General features: G+C 43.6%; 1 protein-coding gene across 2 annotated transcripts in view; it reads right to left on the bottom strand.

The window, feature by feature from the left end:
- Positions 1 to 2,313: 2,313 nt before the first annotated feature.
- Positions 2,314 to 22,623, bottom strand: part of SMC5 (structural maintenance of chromosomes 5) — a 94,648-nt gene continuing 74,338 nt past the window's right edge. For both annotated transcript variants that reach the window (XM_015420519.1, XM_015420520.1), the window contains exons 19-24: positions 21,693 to 21,788; positions 20,857 to 20,961; positions 20,231 to 20,350; positions 14,179 to 14,358; positions 13,030 to 13,125; positions 2,314 to 3,361 (exon numbers count right to left, since the gene is read on the bottom strand). In XM_015420519.1, coding sequence (XP_015276005.1) covers positions 3,233 to 3,361; positions 13,030 to 13,125; positions 14,179 to 14,358; positions 20,231 to 20,350; positions 20,857 to 20,961; positions 21,693 to 21,788 — 726 coding nt within the window. In that variant the 3' untranslated portion in view covers positions 2,314 to 3,232. The remainder of the gene's footprint in view (positions 3,362 to 13,029; positions 13,126 to 14,178; positions 14,359 to 20,230; positions 20,351 to 20,856; positions 20,962 to 21,692; positions 21,789 to 22,623) is intronic.

Below are 22,623 nucleotides of genomic sequence, written 5' to 3' on the forward strand. Positions count from 1 at the left end.
TTCTAACCACTACACCATGCTGGCTCTCTAAGTGGTTAGGTATTAGTTCTTACTCCTTTCATTGATAAAGCCCTAAGTAGGTCCCCTCCCCAGAACGTAAAAGCAGAGGGTCAGGAAGTAATTTTATGGGAAGAGACTTTCCTTGATACTTGTAGGCCTCAGGCAGAGAAAGAATTTCACGGCCTGTATTTCAGTATTGAATTTGGCTAAGTAATCAGTGCATTTACCACAGAACCAATTGAAAATATTACCATCTATGTTTGTAAGGAGGTATGTTGCAGCATACTGTACAAGACCCAATATTCTTCTTCTCTCATCACTAATGAATTTTTTGTATAGTATCACCAATGAAGAGTTTGTAATACCACAATATGTTGCACTAGTTGTTGGACTCCACAGCAACCCATCCTAGAACTTGACTATGTCTGCTAATTTAGGTTCAAGTACCATGTTTATCATTTACTAACATCAAACAGAATGGTATTGTATGCTTGAACCAGGAAAACGATGTCGCTGTTGGAGTTGGGGAGATAGTATTGTCAGGATGTACTTTGTTAAGTTGAAGATAGAGAAGCAGGCTTCCTTCAGAATCTGAAGCTGTTTAGGGGAGACTGATATGCTCTCTTTTGCTTGATGTTAGCTACTTGAACACAAATTTGTTGTTGTTCCATAATCGTGGGGCTGCCACTGAATGCTACAGTGCTGCCAGAGACTTTTGAACTGAAGGTGTTTCCACACAGCCAAGAGTTTTGAAAACTAGTGCTTCACTTCCAATTGAATTTATTTTCTGTATCCCACAACTTTGTTGCATTCTCTCACTGCCTCCAATTAGTATTACAGTGGCCTCTGGTGGCTGACATGGGTAGCTGGAGCTGAACCATTCCTTTACAGGATGTAATTTGGCTAATGATGCAGTTTCAGTAGAACATCTTTTTTTTCCACTGATGAGCTCTGTAGTTGAATGAAGCGCACCCTGTGCTCTGCAAGGAGCCAGCATTGCATCTCCATGTACAGAAGGTACTAACAAATGCTTGAAGGTTGCAGAAGCGATGAAAGCAACAATTGATATGATTCATCATATCCATGTTAACAGAAGGTCCCTCAACGTTAGAAGAACATGACCACTGCCATGGCTTGCATAGTCTAAGCAAAGTTACCCCCATCTAATAACATTGAATTTGATTGGCTCAGAATGGTGTACCTCTCCTTACAATGGCACTGCAAGTGACTGAAAGAGCCACACTTGCAGCTCAGCCCTTCAGAGAACAGGAGACTAAACTTTTCCCTTGCTGTGGTCTAATGGGCAACACTAATATCTTTATCCATGTTAGGCAGATGCAGGAATATAGCTAGTGAAGGAAGAAGATTATTTACATCTGTATAACTAAATCTGTTGTTATTGTGATCCTAGCATATCAATATAAAATCACAGTAGCTAACCCTAATGACCTAATTGAACAAGACCTGATTGGGTGAATTATACTGGTCATTTTTGCTGGCAAAAAAGAGAAGAGTTGCCCCTACTGTGGGCAACATGGGCCTCTTGTGGGCTCAAACTATGTAGGACAAGACCTGAAATGGGGTACTGAACAAGATCAAGTGCACAAACCTGAAGAATCCAATGCAATGCTTTTAAAAAATGAAATGAAAATTTTAAAAAATAATAGCTGAAAATCTGACACATTTACTCACATGGTAACCAGAAACTGGAAAAATGTTCCCAAAAAGCCAGCTATCTTTGGGCAAGAATTTGTTGTATATATTTTACTTTTACTTTTAGCAAACAATAGCACAAGCCACCCACACACACACCACAATCAGAGATGGCCGATTCTTAGATGAGATGGTAAAAACTGCCTGATGTGCCTCCCACTTTAGGTTTTCTGAAGATTGTCAAGCCGCCCAAATGTTTGTCATTATATACTTTACAGAAACTCGGTACTCTTTTAGGGGGGGATTTAGTTATTTATATGCAAAAAACTCCAACAAACTTTCCACTCTCCATAGTCTTTTCTTTGCCAGGAAACCTTATAGCTTACTTTCCTGAGAGCAGAACTCATGTCTGAAAAAAATCTCTTAATCAGAACTGGGAAGGTTCCTAATTTATGAATTGAGGTTCAAAAGTATTTTACTTACATTTTTCTCATATTGGAATATCCTAACCTGAGTATATTTCCTGTTCCAATCTTACATTTTGCTAAATGCTAGAAGCACTGAAAATAAATATTGGAATGGTTTCTAATATAAATTTATTATACAAAAATTGCTATGTTTTTGGCAAAAGATGTATATATACAAAAGCCATTTGGGGTAAAATTTAGTATTTCCCACCACATAACAATGGTACATTTTTAAAAATAAGCAAACACAAGGAAAACAAATTGTTCTCTCTCAGATGAAGATTTTTTTTAAAAAAAGACACTGCATATTTGATTTCACGGGCGTCTGAAAGTATCCCTTCCTCCAGAACACAGTTCAATTAAGATGGTACCTTACCAGCAAGTGAAGACCTGTACATTTTATCTCTAGTGCCAAACATTGATTACAGGCATCAGATCTTTAAACAGGATGTTTAACCAACATTCTTTTGGGTTCACAATGCTTCAGTGACAATTATTAAACTTTCCTACTGAACAGATTTGGTGAAATCTTTACCAGTTTACCAGCAAATCCAAAAGGTACAGCAGAGCATTTAGGGATATAAGAAAAGAATTTGGATATGGCAAAGCTGTGAAAGAGCCACAAATGAAAGCCTGCCAGGGGTAATGTTTCTTTCCTTTATCTATTGCGGAAGACTAGAATAAAGTTCTTCAGATCTAGCCCAAAAGTATATCACACAGTCCTTAAGAGGAAAGTAATCAAAAGGTAACATAAACATTATACATACATGAACTATGAGCACATATAATGTTAACCTCTGCAAGGATATATATCGTAAATAGAAGGGCCTGAAGATATCATGAACAAACCAATGGTGGAAGACTGCATCGCTCAAGTCAAGCCTGCTGAGTTCTGACCTAAATGTTATCAAACCAGAAAGAACTTTTAAGACCTTGGTGATTCATTGAAGAGAATTCAAGGTTCCTACTTTTCAATAAGGCGCTTTTGTGTCTGAGGAAGTTATTAGTTCTATTGATTCTTCTTCCAGTTCTTCTAAGTAAACAAACTTCCTGAGTTCTCCAAATGATTTTTGTTCTGGGTTCCAAAAAGCATTAAGATCTTTATTATTAAGTCATGACTGAAATCGCCGTCGTCTCCTGTAGAAAGCCTTTAAGTTCCATGAACTTGATTCTAGCATAGAAGATCCATTGTAGACCAACAACACAGTCATTTTCTCTGTGTAAGTGAGGTCCTGCAAAAGCTGTCAACAAACCGAGGAAGAAAGCCCCATTAAAAATACCGCCTCTACCAAGCACAACAATTGTTAAGTTAATATACCTCAGCACTTCCCACAGACCTCTACACAGCAGCTGTATGTCATCCCTCAGGTACATACTGCTGTTGTGCTCTCTCCTTTTTGACATACCAAGGTCAGGGTTTTTGTTTTTTTTGCCAGGTGGGAAAACAACACATTTAGAATAAATTATGATTACAGTAAGACCCCTGATTTTATTGTTATTCTTCTTTATAGCACTCTTCACCATCACAGCGATTACATAAACATCACCACATTGATATCATCAGCGACTACATTCCAAATGACATTTTTTTCCTGCCATTAGCAGGCTTGCAGGATCCATGAGAACATAGGCAAAAGCAGGAAGATTTTTTTAAAATAGAGGCAGAGATATGGTAAACAAAGGATCCACAATAAAGTGCAACTACAGAAAGATGTTGGAGATTTTAGAAAAGGAGTTGAAAGGAAGAAAAGGTGTTGAGGAAAAGATGTAGGGAATGTGGGGGAGCACCAATAAATATGGTTTTCAGTCTATGAGTAAAAGCTGGGTTGGACCCTGCGGAACAATTCCGGTAGCAAATAAGAACATAACAGAAGCCAATGCTGGATCAGGCCAAAGGCCCATCCAGTCCAACTCTCTGTATCACACAGTGGCCAGAAATACCAGTGCCATCAGGAGGTCCACCAGTGGGGCCAGGACACTAGAAGCCCTCCCACTGTTGCCCCCCCCAAGCACCAAGAATATAGAGCATCACTTGCCCCAGACCAAGAGTTCCTATCTATACCTGGTGGCTAATAGCCACTGATAGATCTCTGCTCCATATGCTTATCTAATTCCCTCTTGAAGCCATCCATGCTTCTAGCTGCCACCACCTCCTGTGGCAGTGAATTCCATGTGTTAATCACTCTTTGGGTGAAGAAGTACTTCCTTTTATCCATTCTAACCCGACCGTGCTTTCCCTTAGGAGAACTCCTTGTTAGAATTGACATTCTGATGAGCAATCAAAAATATGTTCAGAGATGCCTAGAATAAAGTAACATGGGTATAATATGGCCAAGGTAAAGCACTCTGAAGACCTACTGACTTCAATAGGAGAGATTTCAGAATGGGCTAGCATCAGAATCCAGGGGCCAGGATCACACCCATGGTTCAAATGTACTAGAAACTTTTAAAAACTATTACATAAGAAAAGGTTTTGTATTAGTCACAGAAGTATTTACGAATATGAAATCATATTTTTAAAATGTATATTCCCCTCACATCCTTTTTTTAACACCACCACCTAAGAATAAATAAAAATATACTTCTCTAAGAATGTACAAATCTCGTCACAATCTTTAAAATACCACTACCACAATTCTGTTTATTGTCCTCCCTCTCAAAATGTACCATGGAGCTGGGGCATCACAACAGAGAAGGACCCACTGATTCAATACAACATAGAGGTACTATTTCAAACAGGAAATTTCCTGCAGGTCTCAAAAGATAGGAAGATTTATAGGGGCAGGGACATTCCCTCTGAGACGCAAGCAGCGAGGGGAATTTTATGAACATGTCTGCCAGCTGTAGAGCAGGACTGAGTTTATGTTTCAGGTATTAAAGTCTGAACGTGGTCAGAGACACAAGCCAAAGGGCAAGAAAAGAGTTGCACTTACCTACAACTGTTGCTCACCAATGTCTTCTGTGCAGACATAAATTGGGACTGCGCTGGTGCAGGCCGGCCATGGGCATTCTCTTTCTAGCTTAAAAGCTCCAAAGAGGGGGCACTCTGCCCCTTTTGGAGCTGGCGCATGTGTGGGATTCCCGCTCAATGCATCACATGCTCCGATGACAGGCCCTCAGTTTCCACTAAGCTGCCGCGAGCCCCCTTTCATGGCACAAGAGGCCCTGTGAGAGCTCACGGTGGGGCAGGAGGGAGGGAATGTGTGTCTGCACAGAACACGTCAATGAACAACACTTAAAGGTAAGTGCAACTCTGTTTTCATCTGTCTTCTCAAGCAGCCCCCCATTGGGACCATTAGCGAGCTACTCCCCAGAGGAGGTGGGATGAGTCTCTCACTGGAACAGAGTTTGTATAATAGCTTTGCCCACATCTGATTCTTTCCTTGCCTGAAGACCTAAAGCATAATGCTTCACAAATGTGTACTCTGTCGACCAGGTTGCCCCCTTACAGATGTCCAGAAGGGGAACTTGTCGATGAAAGGCGGCAGATGAGCCCTGCACTCAGGTGGAGTGCACTTTCACATCAAGAGGACATGGCTCCCCAGATGCTATGTCGCAGGAATGGATGGCCACCACGATCCATCTGGACACAGACTGGGCTGAGGCAGCTTTGCTCTTCTTGTGGCTTTGTCCTTATGAAATTGTTTGGTTCTTTCTATATAGTGAAGGACGGCCCTCCTAATGTCAAGGGCACGTAGGGCCTTCTCCACCTCCGAGCTCAGAGCAAGGGAAAAATACCAGTAGGATGATTTCCTGTGTTAGGTGGAACTTGGAAGCTACCTGAGGCAGGAAGTCTAGACTCAGGTGTAATACCACCCGCTCACTGAAAACCTTGAGAAAAGGTGGATCGACTCTAAGTGATGCCAGTTCGCTGACCCTTCTGACTGAGGTAATAGCCACTAAAAACGCTACCTTTCTTGAGAGTAAAGCTAGGGAGCAGGTACCTAGAGGTTCAAAAGGAGGTTTCATCAGTCTCCCTAATACTAAGGGCAATGACCACTGTGGAAGAAGAAGAAGAGGAGGAGGAGGAGGAGGAGGAGGAGGAGATTGGATTTATACCCCGCGATTCACTTGGAGTCTCAGAGTGGCTTACAAACTCCTTTCCCTTCCCCTCCCCACAACAGACACCCTGTGAGGTAGGTGGGGCTGAGAGAGCTCTGACAGAAACTGTTCTTTTTCAAGAACACCTCTGACAGAACTATGGCTTGCCCAAGGTCATCCAGCAGTTGTGAGTGAAGGAGTGGGGAATCAAACCCGGTTATCCCAGATTAGAGTCTGCACACTTAACCACTATACCAAACTGGCTCTCAACAATATGGGGTGGGACAATATGGGGTGTTGGGGGGAAGACACTGTTCAGCCCTTTTAAAAAGTACTGAGCCAATTTGTGAGCAAAAACAGGAGTCCTCTGCACTTCCTCGTGAAATGCAGTAATAGCCCCCAAGTGGATCTTCACTGAAGACACTGCTAAACTGGCCTGTGCTAGCAAGAACAGGTATTCCAAAACAAATGGCAATGGCCAGGTAAAAGGGAGTTCCCCTCTAGCAGACATTAGGACTCAAATCGAGTCCACTTCCTGCCATAATAATACCTAGTTGAAGGTTTATGGACTTGAAGCAAGATCTCTTGTACCCCTTGGGAGAAGGAGTGCCCTATGGCTGGATCCTCCATGCTGTCAGATGTAGCTGTGCTACATCATGGTGCAACAACAAGCTGTGTATCAGCAGGTCTGGAGCGAGGGGGGGGACAGATTGAGCGGGGCCAGAAGGGAGCTACTAGGATACAATCCGTCTGATCAACTAGCATCTTCCCTATAACCTTGTTCAGGAGAGGAAAGGGAGAAAATGCACAGAAAAATGTGCTTGACCAAGGGATCTTGAATGTGTCCCCCAGAGAAGTCGAATTGCTGCCCACCAGGGAACAGAACTTTGGTGCTTTCTTGGATTCATCTGTGGCAAACAAGTCCAACTAAGGATACCTACAAGTGTCAAAAATTGCCTTGATATATTTGTCCTGGATTGACCACTCGTAGTTGGTCTGACAGACCCTGTTCAGGTTGTCTGCTTCTTTATTTGAAGACCCTACTATGTGGATAGCCCTGGGAAGGCCCCAGTACTCATAGCAATTTCCCACGCTGCTGTTGCCTCTAAGCAAAGCCTCCGGGAACCCGTGCCTCCTTGTTTGTTGAAATAGCACACTGTTGTGGTGTTGTCCATCTGGATCAGCACCCTCTTGTCTTTGAGGATATCTGAAAAGGAGGTAGGGGCAAATAGTTTAGTGTAATGGGTGAGAGTGGCGGATTCTAATTTGGAGAACTGGGTTTGATTCCTCACTCTTGCACATGCAGCCAGCTGGGTGACCTTGGATCAGTCACAGTTCTCTCAGAGCTGTTCTTTCAGAGCTTTCCCAGCCCCACCCATCTCACAGGGTTTCTGTTATGGGGAGAAGAAGGGAAGGGGATTATAAGCCACTCTGAGACTCTGTCTAAGCAGCAAAAAATTCCTGTGAGATTGGTGAATTGAAATGTAAAAATAGGCATCCCTTAAATGAAGAACTGCAAACCATAAACCTGGAGCAAGGAACTCAATCACAGAAGGAAGTGAGACCATTCTGAACTTTGCAGTTTTCAAGAAATTATTTAATTTTCTGAGATACAATACGGGCCTGTGCCCATCATCCTTTTTATCAACTAGGAAGAACCTTGAATGGAAGCCCTAGGAATGAAGCCCACCTTGGACCTATTCCACTGCACCCTTCCTGAGAAGCTACTCTAGCTGAACTCTAAGTTCTAGGTAGGGATTATCCACTGCGATCAAAGCCAAGTGGAGTGGCAAGGTGGCTGGGATAACAACTCTAACCTATAACCTTCTTGAACTGTAGACAAAACCCAACTATCCAAACTAATCTGGCACCAAGCCTATGCAAATTGTGCCAGCGTATCCTTGAAACTGAAAATACCAGCAACTACTGGGGCGGACAGTGAGAACTTTGCTGGCTGTTGGCCTTGGTCCCTCTGGGGGTTCTGTTGAGGAGTCCTCAACCGCAGGGTACCCTTTCTTTTTGAAAGGGGGGGTGTGGACTGGAATGGGTGTTGAGGATACATGAACGACGGCTGGTGGTGGAGCCTCTGGCCCCTGTAGAAGGAAGTAGCAAAGCCATGTTGCCTTTGAGACAAATGCTGTCTCTGGATCAGAACTGAGGAGAACACCTCAACAATCTGGCTGTCTGGTGGTTCTTCTTCACAGTGGAGACGAACTCATCAGTGGACTGTTATGCTTACTTTGTATGCTGGTCTTAAGACTGTAATAATAATAAACTAAACATCAGTGGACTGTGAAAAAAAGAGTTGATGCCTTGAAGGGGAGATCTCTTCTTCTTCTTCTTCTTCTTCTCCTTCTTCTTCTTCTTCTTCTTCTCCTTCTTCTTCTTCTTCTTCTTCTCCTTCTTCTTCTTCTTCTTCTTCTCCTTCTTCTTCTTCTTCTTCTTCTCCTTCTTCTTCTTCTTCTTCTTCTCCAGGAAAGACTCTCCCAGAGGAAAAGTTGGTAGCCTCCCATAATTACTCAATAATTTGCTACTTGGAAATTGAGAGCGGATGAAGCATAAAACTTTATCCCCAAAGTATCCAGATGGTGGCTTTCCATGTCCACTGGGGATGAATGCTGGCCAGGTCATTGGCGTGCCTGCATGTCTTCCGTGACCAATGAGGACAGTGGCGAGTACATGGACAGAAACTCACAGGAGTTCTGCTTTACTCTATATAAATTCTTACAAGGTGTGGCCTGGATAGAGGCTAGTTTCTGCCAGATTGGAACTGTGAGATCAGAGAGGCCCTCCAAGATTGGAAAAGCAACCACTATCTATGGAGTATTGGAGTAGAGTGCACTCAAAATTCAGGCCTTTGGATGGTTGTATGAAGTGGAGACATCAATATCAAAGGCTTCTGCCAATCTCAGCATCTGTTCTCTGTAGAGACGGAGGTCTTTACTTGGGGATACAGGAGTCGGATCGCCCACAGTATCATCAGGTGATGGGTCTGAGGCACTCTTAGAACTATAACAAGAAGCTGTGGAGACCTCTTCTTCAGGTTCATGGAACAGGAATCGGAATGGAACCATGTACCTCCTTGTATTTGGGTCATGCTCCTCCAAAATTGGTGGGTGATGTCCAGGCCATCTATTTAAGTAGGATGGCAACATATAGTAAGAATGCTGAGGAGGGTCCACTGGTTGCCAAGATAAAGGAGGTCCTGATTCCAATGGCACCAGTTGTCCTGCTGGGATGCTAGGTTGGTCGTCATCTGCATCTGAAAAGAAACCGGCAATGGAGGCTAGGTGAAGTAACAGGGTACATGGGGGAACCAGGATGACGTCCTGGTTGGACTCTGGACTCTTAGAAGACTTGGCACATGCTGACTTGGAAGCGGACAGTCTTGTCCTCATGCTTTGATTTCTTATGCTTCTTCACAGGAGAATCTAAATGTGATCAGACCTTGGTCGAAGGTCCTGGAAAAGGCTTTGCGAACGGCTAGATTCTGCCTCCATGGCAACCAAAGCAGCCCTTTTTGGAGGGATAGGAGCTGTACTGATAGTTGAACTTGCAAGACAGACCAATGGGGCCCCAGAACAGGATTCAATAGTCAGGGCCGGGAGAAGAGGACCTGAGACAGCAAACTCGGAATCACTCTGGACAGAGCTGAGGAAGACAAAGCCTTCTTTCACAGTGCAGCTTTCAACCTAGAGGCCCTATCTGCCTGAGCCTTCAAGGTAAAGTGCTGGCAAATTGGACAAGTTATAGAATCACAGAAACACAGAGTTGGAAGGGGCCATACATGCCATCTAGTCCAACCCCCTGCTCAATACAGGATCAGCCTAAAGTATCCCTGACAAGGGTTTATCCAGACGCTGCTTAAAGACTGCCAGTGAGGAGGAGCTTATCACCTCCCTAGGCAGCTGATTCCACTGTTGCACAACTCTTACTGTAAAAACGTTTTTCCTAATATCCAGCCGGTACCTTCCTGCCTGTAATTTCACCCATTATTGCAAATCCTATCCTCTGCTACCAACAAGAACACTTCCCTGCCCTCCTCTAAGTGACAGCCTTTGAAATATTTAAAGAGAGCAATCATGTCCCCTCCCCTCAACCTCTTCTCCAGACTAAACATTCTCAAGTCCCTTAGCCTTTCCTCATAGTGCTTGGTCCCCAATCATCCTCGTCACTCTCCTTTGCACCAGCTCCATTCTGTCCACATCCTTTTCGAAGTGAAGCCTCCAGAACTGCACATAAAACTCCAGGTGCAGCCTGACCAGTGCAGTATACAGTGGGACTATGACATCTTGCGATTTGAATGTTATGCCTCTGTTGATACACCCAAGATCACATTAGCTTTTTCTGTTACCGTATCATACTGGCCACTCGTATTTAACTTACGGTCCACCTGTACCCGTATCTTGTTCACACACAATGCTACCCAGAAGCATACCCCCCCCCAACCAGTATGTGTGTTCCTCATTTTTGTTACCCAGATGTAGAACTCGGCAATGATCCTTGTTAAACTGCATATTGTTCACATCTGCCCACTTTTCCAGCGTGTTCAGATCTCGTTGAATTCTATATCTTCTGGTGTGCTTGCTTCTCCTCCCAATTTGGTGTCAACTTCAAATTTAATGAGTAGCCCCTCCACATCCTCATCCAGATCATTTATAAAAATATTTAAAAGTACTGGGCCCGGAACCGAGCCCTGTGGTACCCCACTGGACATCTCCCTTCATTCAGATTGACATTGAGTGCAGTTCTTCAACCAGTTCCCTATCTACCTAACTGTCCTACAGTCCAGTCCACAGTCTTCTAGCTTACCCATCAGAACATCATGGGAAACCCTGTCAAACGTTTTACTGAAATTCAGGTAAACAACATTAACAGCATTCCATCGATCCAGTAAGCTAATCACTTGATCAAACAACGAAATCAAGTTGGTCTGGCAGAACCTGTCGGGGACAAATCCGTGCTGACTTCCTCGGATCACCAAGTTGTCCTTTAGATGTCTGCAGATTGATCCTTTTAAAATCTGGGACAGAGGTCAGACTGACTGGCCTGTAGTTTCCTGGGTCATCCCTCCTCCCTTTTTTGAAAATTGGGATAACATCTGTCCTCCTCCAGTCTTGTGACACGTCTCCCATCCCTCCAGGAGGTCTGGAAGATGATGGACAAAGGTTCTGCAAGCTCACTAGAAAGTCCTTTGAGCACTCTTGGGTGCATACCATCTGGCCCAAGGTATTTGTACTCATTCAATGCAGCCAGGTGCTTCTCAACTACCTCTCTATCCATGTCAACCAGCAGCCCAGATGCTGTGCCTTGTGTACTACCATCTCTAGATGACCCTCTTCTTCTCTTCAGGAAAAAAACTGAGGCAAAATAGGCATTGAGCCTTTCTGCTTTCTCTCTGTCCTCTGTCCGAATGTCTCCATTTTCACCCAACAGTGGGCCCATCGCCTCTTTTATCTTGAGTTTGCTCTTCACATATCTGAAGAGGTTTTTCTTGTTGTAGCAAGCCTCCCTGGACAGCTTTAGCTCACTGTGAGCTTTGGCCTCTCTGGTGGCTGACCTACAGTGCCTAGCAACCCGCAGATACGCTTCTTTAGAGGTATGTCCTTGCCTCCATTTCTTGAACATTTCCTTTTTCTCCCTTAGCACCTCATGGAGTTCTCTGTTCACCCACATTGGCTTCTTGGATCCCCTACCATGTTTCTTTCTTGTTGGAACAGCGATGGCTTGCGCTTGCAAGAGCTCTTGTTTTAGGAGAGCCTTTCTCTTCCCTTTCCCTTCCTTTCCCTTCCAGCAGTCTTGCCCATGGAATGATTGTCATCATGCCCCTCATTTTATTAAAATCTGCCCTACTGAAATCTAACATCCACGTGCGACTACGAACTTCGTTGGTCCCCTACAGCAAAAGGAATTCTAGCAGGACATGGTGACTTCCCCCTAAGGTCCCCACCACCTTCACCCCACCTACCATCTCTTGCCTGTTAGTCAATATTGAGTATCGCCAAGCCCCTCGTATCTTCCTCCACCATTTAATGAAGAAAGTTGTCAGCCAGACAAGTCAGGAACATACGTGACTGTGAACGCTTTGCAGAGTTTGTCTCTCAGCACACATCAGGGAAGTTCCAATGTTGTGGGCCTCTTCTAAGCACAGGAGGCAGAGCTCATGCTCCTCACTGTGCGTCATTTTTGTTCCACATTACGAACATTTCTTAAACACTGCCTTGGACGCCATGATGAGGGACCACAAGCACAACAGACAGGAAGAGCCCATTTTACGATGGGGCTTGCCACCCATGAGATAGAATCCTGAACGTATGAAAAATAATTCTTTGAAGGAGAAAAAGGGGTCTACTTTATTCACAATGACAACAAACATCAACAGAGTACGCTACAAAACTTCCTATCCTCACAGTGGTGAAAAAGGAACTGAGGGAAGGGGGAGCCCACTGTCAGAGCACATGACATGTTGGGCAAGAATCCCATGCATGTGCCAGCTCCAAAAGGGGCAAGGCGCACCTCCACTTTGGAGTTTTTAAGCTAGGAAAAAAATGAACCAAAGGATTATTGGCCTGTGGCCTTGAGAGAGCTAGCCCAGCTGGATGCCTGGAATTATATTGGATTTCATTTCTGTTGCTGGTGGGTTGTTAATTATATTTTTGTAAGCCCCTTTCATTCCCCAGTGGGGAGAAAAACACAATATAAATATTTAAATATATAAAAATAAACGAATGATAATAACTATACCTTGAATTGTGCCTATGTGGTAATAGGCAGCTGATACAGCCAATTTAGGATGGCTGTATATGTCCCTAGTAACCCACCAGTTAGATTTCTATCAACTGAAGACACACAATTTGCAGCTACTCACCTTTGGTGTAATAAAGAAGTACTGAGAAGTACTCTCTTTGCAGGCAGTTTTTACCACCACATCGAAGACTCTCCTTTCATTGACTGGGTCCATTCCCTTTAAAAGAAGTATTGGTGTGAAGAAATGCATTTTTTTCTTTGGAGGTTTGAAATAAGCAAAACCTTCACTCTGAGTTTTAACAGTTTTTTTTCCCTCTGGCAGAGAACAGGCTGGAAGGAGGGAAGTCAGTCCAATTGCTTTCCAGCTTATCTTCATACAAATGCTAATAGATCTAACAGAAGAGATAATGGGATGGTCAAGCTCCCCCCCTTCAAGCAGGGAACAGAGATTTGGAGGTGTTAAATGCTAGAGAAGATTCAGGAAGGAAATTTCTGGAGGCTTCAGTAAAGGCTCCACCTGGCCTGACCTGGTCAGTGGGTGGAGAAAGAGATATGATAAAAACACCTTGCAGCAAGGAGGAGCTCTTTCATGTGGAGTCCCCCAGAGGAGACAGAACTCTTAACTGAGGTATGAAGCAGGCTGCCATTGACCATGTGCTCGCCTAACTGGAGAGCTACAAAAAGCTTCAAGGTAATAGAAACTCTGTAAGATTTTAACTCCTAAGCTGAAGTGCCTGCCCTATATCTTAACAACTGATAGGGCATATATAGAGGGAGGGACAGAGGATTTTTGTTTTACCCATTTCTTTTGGATCCCTTGCTCAATCTAGTGCTGTGCTAAAGGTATGCTTATGAACATTTTCTCTAATAAATACTTTATAACTTTTGATGCTGGCAGTGGTTCTCTGTACCACACAGACCTCCACCTTCTTGGACACATTATTTTAAAATGCCAGGGGGAAGGCAGGCAATTGGCAAGCAGCTATTCTTTTAGGGGTGCACAAGGCAGTAAACTTTCCTTGTGGATCTTGGAAGGGAAGCTGGGAGCCCTGACCCCCCCCCCCCAGCAGGCAATTCCTATCAAGGTCAGGTGGTGGTGGCAGGCTGCTCAAGAGAAAGAAAAGCCTCTCTCTAGGTGCTGGGAAAACCTTGGAGGGCAGGGTGGAATAGGGCTTGCATGTCAGAGCAGGCAATCTGCCACAATCTGTATTAACATTTCTTCTCCCACTACTGAACATGGTTGAATTAGACTCATGGGCAAGCATACTACCTGATTTATTTCATCTACTACTCTGAATGGGCATCTGTTGAGTTCCTGCAAAGCCATCAAATACAACATAGTTGAAACACTCCTCTCCCCTCCACTCTGGTGGTGTGGAGTTAGTTCATGAAGCTGAGTGCTACTGCGGAACTTGACTCTAATCCGAATCCCATATTTATCATATTCTTCCTGTTAAGAGTGAAAGAGTGGTATTAGAGATCCACAACTTGGCATACTGTTATTAACAATAGAAAAATAATTTTCAAAAACCACCTTACACAGCTGTTGCATTGTGTTAATGTGTATCTGACCCATGTTCAAACCCTCACTCAGCTATGATGTTCCCTCCCTCACTGTCTGCCTAAACTTCCTCAGAATTGTTGCAAGAATAAAACAGAATGGCTCCACATGCACCCCTTGGAGGAGCTGCAAGACAGCAACCTAATCAATCAAGACATGGCAATGATAAAATGTGTGCATTTTAATGTCAGTATTTAATCCAGACAATTAAAAAAGCATCCTCCATTAAATGAGCACCGTCTTCAAAGAAGCCTTATGCCTGCCTTTTTTCCTACCCATGACCAATGCTCCCACTAAGCCGTGGAGTCTTGTGAGCAAAAATTCTACTTTGTGAGCAACTGGCATTAAAGCTGTCAGCGAGCGATTTGGCTGCTGCATAAATCAGTTTGCTTTGGAGCCATCCTTCCTGAGCTAAGACAAAAATGTGTGAGTCAGTGGCTAAAAAACTGTGAGCTAGCTCACACTAACTCAGCTTAGAGGGAACACTGCCTATGACTCTCCCATTTGGGCAACAGATTGAGGAGAGGGAGAAACATGATACAGAGGCATGGAAGCTTTAAGCTCTATCATCTGCTAGCATCTTTGATGCTCCTCACATCTTGGAGGAGTTCACAGTGGCAAAAAAGGACAATTAGTCCTCCTCACTACTAATGCAACATAACACTCTGGCTTCCAAGTAGGCTGCAGTTCTGCACATGACCTTGGAAATAAGCCCCCCTGAAATCAGCAGGGCTTAGTCCCTGAGCAGGCACAGAAAGGCTATACTTCAGAAAGAGTGGTTTTATGCATGTGCAGATTCATACAAATTAAATTAATTCTATGCATTTAAACTGAACAATTAATTGACTAAAACTTTCTCAAGTGGATGGCAATCCTAATTTTGTGATCTGTGAAACCGCAGTTCTCTTCAAATATTTTGACTGAAATGGCAACCTGTTGATGTAGACAGCTGAAAGATGGCTTTAGAATGATGTCAATGAACTAACCGTTGTGTTTTACAAGCACATTTGCAAAGATGAGTTCCTGTTTACATACCAAACAATGGGTATTAGTCATGGATAAGCAGAATGGTTTGCTGGTGTTCACATAAGGATTAAAAAAAAAAATTAAACTGAGGGAACTTAGCTGATCTGGCCACCTGGATAAATGCTGCAGTAACATTGAGTTTAGACTACTGTAATGCACTCTACAAAGGTCTCCCCTTCAAATCAACTTGGGAGACTCCAGATGATTCAAAATGCTGCAGTTCGATTATTACTGGGAGCTAGGTGGAGGATGCATATACTTCAGAAAGAGTGGTTTTATGCATATGCAGATTAATACAAATTAAATTATTAATTCTATGCATTTAAACTGAACAATTAATTGACTAAAACTTTCTCAAGTGGATGGCAATCCTAATTTTGTGATCTGTGAAGCTGCAGTTCTCTTCAAATATTTTGACTGAAATGGCAACCTGTTGATGTAGACAGCTGAAAGATGGCTTTAGAATGATGTCAATGAACTAACCGTTGTGTTTTACAAGCACATTTGCAAAGATGAGTTCCTGTTTACATACCAAACAATGGGTATTAGTCATGGATAAGCAGAATGGTTTGCTGGTGTTAAATTGAGGATTTAAAAAAAAAATTAAACCGAGGGAACTTAATTTAAGTGGATTGGTTAGGCTCCTGTGGAAAACCTGCAGGACACAGCATAAGGATTTCTAGCTGATCTGGCCACCTGGATAAATGCTGCAGTAACATTGAGTTTAGACTACTGTCATGCACTCTACAAAGGTCTCCCCTCAAAATCAACTTGGAGACTCCAGCTGATTCAAAATGCTGCAGTTCAATTATTACTGGGAGCTAGGTGGAGGATGCATATTACACCCAAGCTACTGTAACTCCACTGGCTACCCATCAGTTACTAAGTTCAAGTCAAGGTATTAGCTATTTTACACAAAGCACTTCATAGCCTTGGAGTCTCATATCTGCAAGACCTCCTCTCCAGCTATGTCCCATCACAACAACTTTGGTCATCTGAGCAGAGCTTCTGCAGGTGCCATCTTGCAGATGAAGAAGAACAATGGCCTGTACACACGCCCTCTCTGTAGTGGCCCCCCCACTCCTGGCATTTCGTAAACCATGTGAAACAGAGTTTTTCAAACGGGCATTTTTATAAAGGAAACAGTAATATGTCATAACAGAACAACCTTGGAAAATGCACTGTTTCCTACTGATGTAATGCCATGTTCTGCATTGTTAAACATGCCGTGTTTAATACTTCTGCTTTGTTCAGACAACAGTTCTATTTCAAATTTCTGCAATTCCTAGTCCTATTACATTGCTTTTAAGATGTATCATCCTACTGATTACACTGATTTACATTGCATAATCCATCTTGAATCTCACTGAGAAAGGGCAGACTATGAATAATGTAAATAAAAATAAAATATATTTATGGTGACTGAATCCCTGGGAAGACGTTTTGTCCCTTCATTGGGCCAGAGTAACACCAGAGCACGATGGAAGACAGGAGGGCCTGGCGTGATGTGGTCCATGGGGTCGCAAAGAGTCGGATTCAACTGTGCAACTGAACAACAACAACAAAACACAGGAAAAAGCACAGCTGTTTCCTAAGGGACAGGTCTGTCCAGGGAGAAAGACACCTATGAGCCCTCATCAGACATCGGATTTAGAAAGTAAATGGAGAGGACCAGACAACATTTGGCAGGAAGGAGACAGCTGGGTGCAGGGCTATCTTGTCTCTCTGAAGCTGCAACTAAAAAGGGTCTGAGTGCAGAGTTCACCGAACCTCCTTGCTGAGCACATCACAGAAGAAGAGTCTTAAGTTACAGAGAGCCAGAGGTGAGGACCGTCTGTAAATTCCATAATGGTACAGGTGGTGCTGTTAGAGGGTGAAACCCAGCAAGGCCACTGAAAAGCTGCTTTACCAGATGACAAGAAATAGCCTTGCACCGATAGGCATAATGCAGAGATGATAACTAGAGAGACCTTGAGAGTAGCAGGTCCTAAACCCAGAGAGGTGGAGGAGGTACTCTAGGAGAGATCTCACAGGACAGACAATCCATGGATCCCAGCTCTGCACTGAAGTGACGATATGGAAGTGCTTCCACTTCACTCATAGGACTGTTGTGTAAATGGGTGCCTAGCATTCAGGAGTATCTCTCTCAGGTGATACCCTAGCTCACCAGGTTCAGGTGTCTATGTCTAGATGTAGAATTAGGCCACAGTTCTGTGGCAGCAGGTTTTGGGCATTGGTCAGATGGAGATGATGGCCCTTCCAAAAATGTACTGGTGGAACTTGGTGAACTGGTGGATGTCAGTGGTCAAGTGCTAGAACCCAGAGTGAGTGTCAGTGCCTGGTTAGTCAGCTTCAGGCAATTGATGCAGGTCTTGGCTAACTGCCGCTCCCCAAGGCCGAGGAAACCAGTTGTGGCCAGTCTATGGAAACTTTATTCTGAACCGCCAACAGTTTTTACAGGGCATTTCCTGTGCCATAGGCACCAGGGAATCACAGAGAACAAAATTAAGAGGATAAAAAAGTCTGAAAAACTGGAAAAGAGAAAGGAGGCTCTGGAGAGAATGGTCTCAAATGCTACGGTGGTAGAAAAAAAGAGGAGAGAGCAGGAAAATGCAATTCCTTCAGCTTAGACATGTGCAGACAAGACCACAACTATGTGGGGAAAAGGTTACGCACCTAAAGCTAGCTCCAGAAGTTTCCAAACTGAAGCTGTTTGCACAGTCTTAAGAAGAAGCAAAGGTGCCCTTGCATTAGGATTAAAATCCAGCTACAGCACAGCAGCCACCTAGGGTACTGCTATGCAAAGCACTGCTGTTACATGCAGCTGGCGCTACACATTTTGGAAAGTGGACTACACATGTGTCAAGGTTTCTCTCCCTCACCCCAGTCCAGGGATGGGGAGAGAAACCAAGCGTTCAGGAACAATTAAACAAATGCCTGGAGAATGTCTGTACACTGTCCAGGCTTTACCAGTAGTCACTGCCACCAGGATCTCTTTAACCAGTTCCCCAACAAAACTCAGGAGCAGAGATCTCAAACTCCTTCTTTGCTTTATGGGACTGACCCACGTTGCCAGCTCTGTACCAGGGCTGAAAACAATTAAGTACCACAGTGGTAGCCTCCTCAGGCGAATGGCTTTAGGCACAAGATTCAGTCTTAGAGATCAGGTTGCAACAGAGAAAACAGGTCCAGATAATATTGATTATATATTATCTTTATTCAGTGCACAAGCATGCATATAACATGAGACTAGCAAAAGATAAGAAACCAAATGATATCTATAGCTTGTTCAGCTCTAACTACACAATAGAGGTATTCCATAGTTACCAGGCTTTTAGAGGTATCAGATGAAATAGTCCAAGGTCTCACCAGGGGATCTTGAAAAGGAACCCCATGGTGCTGTGGGCAGCTAGTCCAGCTTGGCTGCCTAACAGTCTCACTCCGTGTTAACAGCAAACAGTTGACAAGCACTTAGGCAGTCCAAAAGAACTCTTTGTTTTCAGAGGGGAATTCCCTTAACTCTCCTCTAACCTCTTGTTTCCCATATGGATCATTGCAGATATACCCCCCCCCCCTCACCACCAGGTATGGCCATTTACCCAATAGTGAGAGAGTGGGAAGGCGTTCCCATCTCTGGTTACCATGCGCTGTCAGGCAAGGTATGTTTTGATTGGCTAGGAGTTAGGCATCCCACTCCAGCCTCTTCTATTGACCATGTGTCATGTCAGGGACTGCTGTTGATGTGCTAATGTACTGGGCATAGCTTGTCCCATGCTTGGGAAGGGCCGGCAAGTCACTTTCTCTTGGCAGAGGTGTCAAAGTGTCTTGTATATGGAGATGCGGCCTGGCCATCTGGCAAGCCATTTGCACAGGTGACAGGAATAACGCGGTAGTGTTACCACTAGAGCCATCTGGCCCAAGCAGGAAGGATTTTAGAAAAGTCTTTTTCTATATAACATGGTATTTTCTAGATCTTTTCAGAGCACAAAGGCCTTGATCAACAATACAATACTCAGATCTGTTATTCAATGGGCTTACTCCCAGGGAATTGTCCTTAGGATTGTAGCTTTAGTACCACTGCACATATCCCATATTGCCAGGATTCCTCTATGTTTGCATACGTACGTGCACACACACAATGAAAGAATCTCCTGTGACATTCCTGTCAATGGAAGCCGAGCCACATAACAGAGATAGAGAGAAGGCTTTGCCCCACTAGAGGGGTATCGCCAAATACAGCACTTTAGATTCCCTAAAGGAATGAATGGCAGCCATTCCTGAATCTGGGAAGGTTGCATTCACAGTGTCTGGGTTGATGGGCAGGTTATGCCTCCTAGACTTGTCTCCTGTTTACGATGCCCCAGGCAACTCACTGGGAGCCACTGAGAAGAGAACCAGGCCCTACTTGCATATGTCTCCTCTAGTTTCTGCTCACTTGATGGGAGGTAAAAATGTAACAGAGCCCTGGGAACTTGTTAAATATTCCAATTATTTAGCTGGTACAATACAAACCATTTTTAAGCTGCAGTGAATAAAAACAGACTTAGAGTTCAGTTTGGAACGCTATTATTAATTCCATTCTAAGAGGAGTGCTACTTCCTTCCACTAGCTGCTTCTACAATGACAGTATTAAAAAGCACATTACCCCTCAATTCTTTAATTCGGGTCTTCAGATACATACTTCACAGGAAGAGATTTCCTTGCCAAGTGTTAAACAATACAGAACACATAATACCTCATTTTCTGTGTGAAGATCCACTTCTCCTGCACACTGCATGGAACTAAAAAAGCTACTGAACTTCTCATTGATTCGGTCAACCAGCTGTTTTAGAGGGTTTAGCCACCTTTCCTTAACCTAATAATGAAGAGACTGATGTTAACAGAAGTGATCTGGCGGCAAGGAGATTTCATGCGCAGCAGACAATTCCAACTTCGGTCATGTAGTAATTGTTACATTAAAGCTTTAAAATAATTAATAATACCAACAATAAGCACAATCATGCTTTCTGGCATGTGGGCAGGGAAGGGACGGTGCACTTGCCATGTACCAACTGTGACCCTGGGGGATGGAAAGGCAGAAGAGGTCACATCACCACTGAACCTCCAGAATACATAGTGGAGATAAAGATACAGCCTCCAGTTGCCCTGTCTCTAACATCTACATAGCTCCTGAATCCTAGATGGCTGCCCTGCCAATGGCTGTGCATTCCTGGGTCTGTTATTTCTGTAAGGACTTCATACCCTGTCCTCACAGGCATTGGTGCGTGTGCTATGTTTTTATTATAAACAGTTAACAGTTACATATTTCAAGAGAGAAACAACAATGAAAAGAACAGCAAACACAACCAATACACATGATACCTGTGAAATGTTTTGCCTAAAGTCATCCAACTCTTTCTGCTTCTCCTGTAGCTCTAGTGTCATCTGCTGTATTTCTTCAGCCCTTTTGTTACAGTCATCAACAACCTGGCAGGAAAATTCTCTTGTAAACGGCAGAATCAGATGGACAGCAAAGGGGCTGCAAATCCAACTATTTAACTAAAAACTCCACACTAAACCTCACTAGTTCCTATATAGAAAAATAACACAGCTGATATTACATACTCAAGATACAAAATGTATTTTTCAAGCTCAAATATAGAGGACCCAGGACACTGCTGCACTTTATCCTGCAAGTCATGGTCACAGATTCATTAGTTTATTCCTTGAACTGTCCTAGTCCCATGTAAAATGCTGGGAGAGGAGGTCCAGTTTTAAGCACAAATGCTGTGCAAATGACAGGAGCTGAACTCAGCCTTCCATAGCTTACCTCTCCAGAATCCCTCACCAGAACTCACCAACTGGCTCAGACGTTGGGATGGATGCCAACACGGAGAAATGTGCCGAAGAGGGAAGAGATGAGCCACAAGAGAGGCAACCTGTTTGGGCCACTGAGAAGGCCTCATGTTAAAAGAAATGAACCTGCTGCTGTCCTATGGAGTTTGAGTTTAAGATAATCCCCCCCTCCCATTTCTTTTAAAATACAAGAAGCACAGAACACAGAACACATTGGTCTTTGGGAAGAACCTATTTAAAATTCTAATAGATTCAGACTCTGGCTTTTACAACACAATGTTCCTGCTGCTTAGTTTATTATTATTACTATTATTACTAAGCAACCCAGCACAGTGTGGGAGTCAAATACTGGGGGTACATACTGAAGCGCTGAGGCCTGTGAAGCAGGAAGCTTTTGATTTCTCCTCATTCAGTAAAGCATCGATTTCATCCACTGTGTTTGGAAGAGCCCGGAATGCCTTTAAAAAAAAAAAAAGAACCACCTTTTAAAAATCAAATGCGTGCGAAATGGGAGAGAGTTAAACTCCAACCAACTCCAACCAGAGATTAAGACAGACCGTGACTTTGCAAATGTCTGATTTGTGAATTCTTCCAGATCTATGGCAGCTCTGCTTGTACCCCTAATTTCACCTTCCTGTTCACCAAGACATAGCAGATTAACAGCAGCCAACCTGTGTCAGAATCTCCAGTGCTCCAAATGTACGCACCTGCTAGCCGTTGGGAATCACATTTTTTATTCTGGTAAGAGCTCTTGCCCTTTTCAGGAATCTGCAGCATTGGCAACAATCATCCTGATCTTGCAGTGAACCCTGGAGAACCTCAGTGTTACTGGGATAAACCCCCATCAGTGTTCCCTCTAACCTGAGTTAGTGTGAGCTAGCTCACAGTTTTCTAGCCTCTGGCTCACACATTTTTGTCTTAGCTCAGGATGGCTCCAGAGCAAACTAATTTATGCAATAGCCAAATCACTTGCTCACAACTTTAATGCCAGTAGCTCACAAAGTAGAATTTTTGCTCACAAGACTCCACAGCTTAGAGGGAGCATTGGCCCCCATCTTGCCCTGCCAGCTTGAAGCTTAAACCTTTCAAGCCACTCTGAGTGTATCTGAAGGTCAGTCCAGCATCAATGTCAAAACCTAATACCCTTCCTTTCTGGGGAAGGGGTATGGATGATAGTGTACATGCATGTTAATTGGGTTGCAAGGTCAGCCAAAGTTTGCAGACATTAACTGTCTCTCCCTCCCTTCGTTACAAATATCATGATGCAGTCAAACATATTTATGGGTTCATCCT

Source organism: Gekko japonicus, unplaced genomic scaffold (assembly GCF_001447785.1).
Source record: "Gekko japonicus isolate JY-2015 unplaced genomic scaffold, Gekko_japonicus_V1.1 scaffold576, whole genome shotgun sequence".
NCBI classification, from domain to species: domain Eukaryota; kingdom Metazoa; phylum Chordata; class Lepidosauria; order Squamata; family Gekkonidae; genus Gekko; species Gekko japonicus.